Raw genomic sequence first — 9,480 nt, 5'->3', positions numbered from 1 at the left:
GACGAAATGGTGCCTTCGTCGACAAATCTTCCACGACCTTCGTTGACGAATCGGTGGTCTCGTCGACGAATCTGGGATCTCTGATTTTTCTGAGACTCCTCGACTTCTCCTCATCGACGAGTCTCTGAATTTCGTCAACAAGAATAACAAAGGCTTCGTCGATGAAATCTGGCTTCATCGACGAGACTTGCTCTTTTACCAAAATGTCCCTCTCTTATTTATTTAAACCTAGTTATCACAGTTCGGGTTCTTAGAGCCGAAGCTCGAAAGGAGTTCAGACGGACGCACACGTGCAAACACATGCTTCGCCAGAGTGGTTCGTGTCGTCCCGCGCCCTCACACACCGGTGACCTGCCGCCTCAACCCGACCCGGCAATCTCGACCCGACCCGAAAACCCGCTCCATACCCCGACCCAGATCCATACCCGATCCATCCACGTCATCAAGCTATCAACACTGAGTCAGCACCTTGTTAGCTATTGCGTCAGCAGCCACGTCACAGTGCCAGGTCAACAGTAGACCCCACTTGCCACGTTAGCAATCATTAACCATATTTGACATGATCTTTGATCGAGTTTTTCGAAGTCATTTTGGGTCCATTTTTCGAACGACTTGAACTATTTCGAAGGTTTTTGACCATTTCGGATCCAACCGTGCTATCCATTTGAGCTTATTTCATCTCTAGTTCAGTGAATCGAGATGTCGAATGAAAAGAGCTCAAAGATCGAGATGTTCAACGACAACAATATTGGTTTCTAGAAAATGCCGATTGAAGATTACATGTTTGGGAAGGAGTTGCACTTACCATTAAAGGGTAAGCCAACATCTATAAACGAGGACGAGTGGGAGTTGCTTGATCGAAAAGCTTTTGGAACCATCAGAATGACGTTGTCAAAGTCTGTGGCATTCAATATCAAGCATACCCATGGGCTCCTTCGGTCCTAACAAGTGGTATCAGAGCCGATGGTTCGTAACTCTGGGTGAGCGATATCATAAAAAGTCAAGATGTGAAGCTAATTCTCTTAACGTGCTAATAGTTAGAGGACCAAGTGTGTGGTTGAGGCCAATAAGGATCATCTAAGCTGCGGATGGATCTGAATAGGGTCAAGATGTGAGGGGTAGGATTGGTTCGGAGGCACGTGTAATGTAATCCGACGCATGTAAGACACCAGTGGTAAGGCCCATTTGAGCAACTGTATGCAAAGGAATAATTTTCAAAAGTGCAATGCTGACCACTGTTGCTATTTCAAGAGGTATCATACTAGTTATATTATCCTATTATTATATGTTGATGATATGCTAGTCGAATGATTAGATATGGAAGAGATAAGAAAATTGAAGCAGCAATTGTTAAGGGAATTTGATATGAAAGACTTGGGTCCTTCAAAGCAGATTCTTGGGATGCGGATCTCTAGAGATAAGCAACAAGGTACGTTGTGGTTATCTTAGTCAGAGTACATCAGTCGTGTTTTACAGAGGTTTAACATGAGCAGTGCCAAAGCTGTAAATATACCATTAGCAGGTCACTTCCATCTCTCTAAGGATCAGTCTCCCTAGACAGATGAAGAAAAAGACTTCATGGCTAAGGTACCATATGCCTCGGCCGTTGGAAGTCTCATGTATGCTATGGTTGGAACCAGACCAAATATTGGCCAAGCAGTGGGAGCTGTCGGCAGGTTTATGTCAAATCCAAGGAAGACACACTGGGAAGCAGTGAAGTGGATGTTGAGATATCTACGTGACACTATTGATAAGTGCCTATGTTTCGACACTAGCGATTTGAAAATCCAAGGATTTGTAGATGCTGATTTTGCAGGTGAAATTGATCATAGCAAAAGCACCACCGGATATATATTTATTGTTGGCACAACAGTTGTTAGCTGGATGTCACAGATACAGAAGATTGTTGTTCTATCAACTACAGAAGTTGAATATGTAGCAGTAACAGAAGCTAGTAAAGAGATGATTTAGCTTCAGGGTTTGTTAACGGAGCTTGGATTAAAGCAGGAGAGGAATGTTTTGTACAGTGACAGTCAAAGTGCGATACATCTGGCGAAGAACTCCACATTTCATTCCAGAACTAAACATATTGGATTGCGTTATCACTTTGTCAGATCTCTGATAGAGGACGACGTGTTGACACTTGAAAAAATCCAAGGTAGCAAAAATCCAGCCGATATTTTAACTAAGGTGGTGACTACAGAGAAGTTAAAGTTGTGTTCAACTACAGTTGGTCTTCATGCCTGAAGACATATTTTGAGCACATCATTTATTCATATACTGATACTGGTTGAAGAGGTGTCTCCATATCCAAGTGGGAGATTGTTGTGCTGGAGCTAGGAGACACGTGAGCTGAGTTGGAGACGCGTGAGCTGCAAGCTGGAGATGCGTTTGCAAGCTATTATTCGTGGCCATTTAATTTAGATGAATGTAATTCCTCAAATTTGATTTATTGTAATTTATTGTGATTGATTACCAGCTACCTATAAATAGAGGAGTTGTGGAGAGATGGTATGTACAAAGAAGTACAGAGAGGGAGAAGAGAGTGTGAGGAAGAGAGGCCTGAGAGAATTGTATTTTCTTTCGCGGTGGTTTAAGTGAATTGTGGTGTGTTCCGTGGACGTAGGTCGATCTTGACCAAACCACATAAATTTCTGGTGTTTCAATTTTTTTGGTTGCTCACAGGGTCCTAACAAAGCCAATTAAGAGTATGCATATTTTGAAATACAAGATATATACATATGTTTCATAAAACAAACAAAAAAGCTTTATTTTCATTGACAAGCTTATTACATAGTGTTGTACTATATATGCAACATTTTTCTTTGTCAATAAAATACATTCTTAACGTATCTCTAATATCTTCCTATCAATCTTTAGAATGCATAAAAAATGGCAGTCCTTTTGAGAATTTGACAAATGAGATTTTCTTTCAATTTCGAACATGAGATTGTCAAGGAGTAGGGTTAGCAACCACAAGCCTACTATTTTTAACTCCCCCTTACTTATACAAGGACTTCAATACTTTAAGATGTGATTTCTTATATGCATGCATAATCATATTGTGCATGAAGGCACTCTATATTCTAAATAATCTGTTCATCTTTAGTCATCATTACACGATGTCCAAAGAGCATGCATTTGAATATTATTTCAACATAATATATAGTGATGCCTTAAAGAAGTATAAATTTTCATTTTCAAACAAGTGTCAATTTTTAACTCGGCCATCCACTACTAAATGTAAAAATACCTTCTACAAGTTTTGAGTCTTTCATTCAAGGGAGACAATGTGCACTTGTGTATTCAAATTTCACAGTATCATAACCACAAACAGTACACAGTGCCAATTGTTTTACACAATAGCTTTTTAAAATATGTAAACACAAGTTACGCAATAGCAAGTGAAATTATCATCCCTTTGTCACATGAAGAATTTTCTACCCAACCAAAATACGCAAATACAGTAAATTTCTACTCCTATATCCTTTGATTATTCAAAATCCATAGATGAATAAATAAAAATTAAGAAGGCCTACCTTGATTTTTAGCTTTTTCAAAATTATTTCAAGTTTTCTCTGAATTTTCTATTTTTTCTCCTGATTTCTTTTATTTTCTACTGTCTTCTCCCTCCTCCTCCTTTTCTCTTTCTAGAACTAGGGTTTGTCGCTTTGAATTTTCTGTTTTTTCTCCTGATTTCCTTGCTTTTAATATTGATACTGGAAGTTTATTATATATTGGGTTGTTGCTTTGAATAGCTAGAGCGTTAGGACAACAGCTACTTGCTGTCAACTGCTTGGCAAGTATCCCCTCCTAGGCTGAAAATATAGCAGCTGGTGACGACAAATGCCCTGCAGTACTGCACCTACATTCTAGGGATTTGCTGCGGTGTGCATTGTTGCCAGCTTCTAGTTTGCTTTATTGTTAGGGCTCTGCCAAGTTCCACGCCTAGTTTAGGATGTCCCTACTTAATTTTTCTTTTCTATTTTTGCCCTAACCCATAATGATTGACATGTGCTTTATTAATTTTTTTTTTTCTTCTTATAAGCCCCTCCCAGCACTCACAAATTGAATGAAGTTTTCAATATTAATTAAAATAGTTTACTTAATCCATGACATGATTAGTATTAATTTATTCAAATACTAATCATGGCTTAAAAGGTATAAGTATCATATGCGATGTACATCACATATTTGCCAACAAAGAAAAAATATGACGGGTAATATTTAGTGGTCTAGGGTCTTCTCAATCTCAAAAACTAGTTCAAGGGGTGAGATTTTCTCTTATACTTAATAACTGACCATTAGCCCCTTCCACAATCGATTCCTCAGACTTAATAACAGATCAACAGTCCCTTCCACAATTAATAATAGAATTGTTAGTTTGTTAATTGTTAGTTTAGTTGTTAATTTGTTAGTTGTTAGTTTAGTTGTTAATTCAATTGTATTTTTCATTTTATATACTAGTATAAGTACCACTATAAAGATAACTTTTTTTTATCAATTTCGGAATAATACAGTTTATTTATTTAACATGGTATCAGAGCAATTTTCTACTGCCGCTCTCTGTAGTTCTCTCTCTCCGCTTGCAAATGGCGATTGACGAACCATTCGTCGTCGTCGCTGGATCGCCGAATCTTGGAGCGAGACTCGCTTCTCTCCAAAGCTGTCTCAGACCGTCGCGATTTGTATGTGCAAGTCGATGTTTGCCTCTCAGAGCATTACTCACCGGGCTCCGATTGATTGTTCCGATCTTTGACAAGCTTAACAAGTACACCAAATATCTGTTCCTAGACATTGTAGTATTCGGAAAATTTTTGGTTTGCAGAATAGAGATCCTCCCGCAGAGCTGCTTCTTCTCTTTCAATCTCCTCAATAATCAACTCCACCCTTTCTAGAAGCCGAGCATTTAAATTTTGATTACTAGATGAAGAATCCATGTCATCCATCACCAAGGATGACGGTGTTTGTTGGAGTTGAGTCTGCAAATCTCGATTGTTTTTCTGGCGTTCAAAGAACAAGTAAACTATTCTTGCAATCAAGATTCTTGGGTTCGTTCACGATCAGGATCACTCCTCGGATTTTCTGTTTTTATGATTCTTGCTTCCACATATATTTTTTTCCTTTTCTTTCTCCCATATTTTGCTATGAAATTTTGGGAATTTTGTTTAGTATGGTTTCATTTCAAAGGATTTACCTGTGTGTGCTCCAAGTGTTCGAAAAAAATGACACAAAGGAGTTAGTGATTCACAGTGGAACCTGAGTTTTCTATGACATTTTGCTTCTATGACAATTGTTGATTGTGCTCCAAGTGTTCAAAAGAATGACACGAAGGAGCTGCTCGTGGCGGTGAAGCCACCACTGATCTGGTCTCAGTCACTGGCGGTGAAGCCAATAGTTACTGATGCGGCAAAGAAGAAGCCGACAGTAGCAACAAAAGCAAAGTCTGCAAAGGCATCGAAAGAGACAAAGGCAAAGGATCCATCCAAAATAAAGGCGGCCAAAGCTGCTGAAAACCAAAACCTGTAGCAAAGCCAAAAGCTGTGGCAAAGCCAAAGATGAAGTTAAAGGACAAGCTGGTTAAAGCATTAAGAATCTCAACTAGGACTTCGTCGGGAAAGAAAGTTGCAGCTCCGAAGCCTGCTGCAAAGAAAGCACTGGCCAAGGCAACTTCTTCAAAGAGCGCAAAGCCTAAGGGCGTGAAATCTTAAAAAAGAAAATATGTAAATTTGCTGATCTTTGTGGTTGTATTTGGCGTTGCAGTCAGATTTTGATGTGTTATGTATTTTTTTACCGCAAGATCGAGAAGTTAAATCTTTGTTCCTCATCTCCATCTCGAGGGGACGTATTAGAATTGTTAGTTTGTTAATTGTTAGTTTAGTTGTTAATTTGTTAGTTATTAGTTTAGTTGTTAATTCCATTGTATTTTTTATTTTATATATTATAAATATTAGTATAAATATCATTGTAAAGATAACTTCTTTTATCATTTTCGGAATAATACAGTTTATTTATTTAACAATTGGATAACCCAATAATCTCCCCTTCACACATTGGGGTCTCTCCCAAGAAGACATCGGAGTCTCCCCCGACAAGACAGCCATCGGGGTCTCCACTGTTACGACATACAAGGGCAAATGTTGAACCAAAACTCTGATACTAGTATTAATTTATTCAAATACTAATCATGGCTTAAAAGGTATAAATATCTTATACAATGCACATCACATATATACCAACAAAGAAAAAATAGGATGAGTAATATTTGGTGGTCTAATGCCTTCTCAGCTCCGAAAACTTAACTCAATGGGTGTAGGTTTTATGTTTCAAGTTGGAACTTCCAAAGAAGAAAAACAAATAAATAAAGAATAAGGGACAGGGAGATCAATCTTGTAAACGTTATATTCTGCCTTTTGCGGTTTTGCCATTCCTCTCTCGTTGCGTGTACTTCCAGGCTAGGCGGGAAAAAGAAATATTAAGGTTCGTATTACCGTTGGATTTAGTTGGCGCCATGAAATGAATCACGCCCTCTTACGTTGTCTGCACAACTGCCGATTTCTCAGATCCTTAAAATGTATTCACGCATGTCTTGTAATCGATGGCTCGACTACCTCATCGGACCTCGTCCTCAACAAAATTCTTCGTGTCTATTCAAGATTTGGAGCCATAGATTGTGCTCGCAAGGTCTTCGAAGAAATTACTCAGCCAAATGCCTTTCTCTGGACGGCTTTGATTCATGGGCATGTCGAAAACCAACAGTACGCAGAAGCTTTTGCTCTGTTTTGCCGAATGCGCACTGAGTCTGTCCCGCCCCTGAATTTCACCATTTCATCAGTGCTCAAGGCTTTAGCTAGGCAAACTAGAGTAAAAGATGGGGAGGCAGTTTATGGGTTTTCCTTGAAGTATGGATTGGGTTTTGACGTAATAGTGCAAAATGCAGTGCTGGAATTGCTCATGAGATGTCAGAAAGTAGATGTTGCCATAGGGGTATTTGATGAGATGCAAGACAAGGATATTGTTTCGTGGAATTCAATGATTTCTGGTTGCGGGAATAATGGTAGAGTTGAAATGGCTCGCGAGCTGTTTAATAAGATGCCGGATAGGAATGTGGTTTCATGGACGAGCTTGATTTGTGGATATGTTAAGGCTGACGATATGGCAGAGGCGCGGAATCTTTTTTATGCCATGCCTGTCAAAGATTTGGCATCGTGGAAAGTGATGCTTTCTGGGTACATGGATACTGGTGATCTCATCAGTGCTTGCTGTGTTTTTGAAGCAATGCCAATTCATGATATTGTAACTTGGAATATTATGATTTCGGGATTCTGTAAAGCAGGTGAATTAGGATCGGCAAGAGACATTTTTAACAAGATGCTCAAAAGAAATGTTGTTTCATGGACCATGATGATTGATGGATACATTAAAGCTGGCGATATTAATGAAGCAAAATGTTTATTTGATCAAATGCCTGAAAGAAATCTGGTATCCTGGTCTACAATGATTGGAGGTTTTGCTAAGAATAGGCAGCCTCATTGCGCATTAGAAATGTTTGGCCGCTTCAAGGAAGAGGGCATTAAACCAGATGAAACTTTTATTTTGGAAATTATCTCAGCTTGCTCACAGTTAGGGATTCTAGATACAGCCGAAGCAATTATGAGAGACTGCATGGGACCCCATCTTTTTTCTAATCAACGAATAGTTACTAGTTTGGTAGACATGTATGCAAAATGTGGAAGCATTGAAAAGGCCTTGCAAGTATTTGAAAAGGCCTATCCAAAAGACTTGCTCTGCTACAGCACCATGATTGGAGCATTTGCAAATCATGGATTGGGTCCAGAAGCCCTTTCGTTGTTTAATGAATTGCTAAGGGCGAGCATAAAACCTGATGGAGTAACTTTTCTCAGTGTGTTAAGTGCTTGTAATCATGGGGGCCTTGCTGATGAGGGCCGGAGGTACTTTAAACAAATGACTGGCGTATTTGGGATTCAGCCCTCTGAAAAGCACTTCGCATGTATGGTTGATCTTCTTGGTCGTTCTGGTAGCCTTGATGAGGCACATAAACTCATAATTAACATGCCATTAACACCCACTTCAGTTGTATGGGGTGCTTTGCTTGCCGCTTGTAGGGTCCACTGTAATGTCCCAATTGCTGAAGTTGCCGCAGCTGAGTTATTCAAGATTGAACCAGAAAATTCTGGTAATTATATTCTTTTATCCAATATTTATGCTGCCGCTGGAATGTGGAGTGATGTTGGTAAAGTTAGAGCGATGATTAGGGAGCATGGGGTCAGAAAGAATAGAGGTTCAAGCTGGATTGAGTTGGGCCGCAGCATCCATGAATTTGTAACAGGAGATGTTTCACATTTATATTCAAGTAGCATATACCTGATCTTGGATTTGCTCTATGAAGATATGAGGCTTTCAGGATGTATGGTGGACTCCAAACAGAAAGAACTAATTACCCTCTCTACTTCATGGTCTTCTTATATATACCCCTACGAGATTTTGGAAGGTGGATAATTTTTTAAATGAGAAATGTTGGAGACCTTTATATGATCATTGAACATTGTCAATCTAAGCACTATCAATGCTCATACTTGGCAGGAGTCTGTCAACTAGTAAAATTATGCAAAAGGTCTGAACGTCATTTGATTTGTGAATCATGTGACAATAGCTTATTCGATGACTTCATGGATATCTTGTTCTTCTTTGTAGGTGGTCAAATGTGTCAATCAAGTTTTGGCTGTCAATTAATGCATTCGTGTGATAAGTAAGATTATGATTCATTTGGGCAAATCTTTATTTCTTTGAAACTACTTTATTTTTCTTCACTTTTTGCTTCTATTTTTCAACTTTCATATTTTTGATTTTGTGAAATAGGGTTCTTAATGTTGTTATTGTCGGGCAATATTGACATTCATCTTGAACAAAAGAAAATAAAAATGGCTTCATTATTGAGCTGTGAAGTATGACAATTTTAATACTTGATGTGCTCTGTTCTATCAGAAGATTGGGAACTATCTACCCACCACGGTAATGTCATTTATGGGTTCTAGTAAACAAAGCATCTTAGTTTTGAGTGAAATCACTTTTTTTTTTTCCCAGGAATGGGAGAACGAACATTTTACAAATGAAATCTGAAGCTGAAATTATAATACATCACAGAATGAGCCTCTTGATTAATCAATTATCATTGATGATTCGAACTTCTTGACTGGGAAACAATAGTCTTACTTTAATTTGTCTTGCTTGTATGCGTTAAATGTTGGTTTTTGTTTGTCCCACATCGCTGGGAAGGTTGTTTGAAGATTTTTTTGTTTGTCCCACATTGGTGGGAAGGTTGTTTGAACCTTTGGGATAAAGCTATGTAAAGAGCTCACTTCTCCATTTGTAATCACACCTCAAAGTTGTAATTTGTCTAGAAGTAGTGGATTGATCGTTGACGCCTGAGGACGTAGGTAATTCTGTACCGAACCTCGT

The 9,480-nt window shown here is 38.7% G+C and overlaps 1 protein-coding gene across 1 annotated transcript; it reads left to right on the top strand.

Moving 5' to 3' along the window:
• Positions 1-6,268: 6,268 nt before the first annotated feature.
• On the top strand, positions 6,269-8,796 carry LOC131151216 (pentatricopeptide repeat-containing protein At4g02750-like). Its single transcript, XM_058102468.1, has 2 exons — positions 6,269-8,635; positions 8,716-8,796. The coding sequence occupies exon 1, from the start codon at positions 6,517-6,519 to the stop codon at positions 8,518-8,520; it is 2,004 nt and encodes a 667-aa protein (XP_057958451.1). The 5' UTR covers positions 6,269-6,516; the 3' UTR covers positions 8,521-8,635; positions 8,716-8,796.
• Positions 8,797-9,480: the final 684 nt, after the last annotated feature.

Source organism: Malania oleifera, chromosome 3 (genome assembly GCF_029873635.1).
Source record: "Malania oleifera isolate guangnan ecotype guangnan chromosome 3, ASM2987363v1, whole genome shotgun sequence".
Lineage (NCBI taxonomy): Eukaryota > Viridiplantae > Streptophyta > Magnoliopsida > Santalales > Ximeniaceae > Malania > Malania oleifera.
Note: the sequence above shows the minus strand (reverse complement) of the source record. Positions and strands in the feature narration are given on the sequence as shown.

Bases quoted from the DNA above. Each gene is read 5' to 3' on its own strand.
- LOC131151216 (XM_058102468.1), top strand. From the start codon at position 6,517: ATGAATCACGCCCTCTTACGTTGTCTGCACAACTGCCGATTTCTCAGA.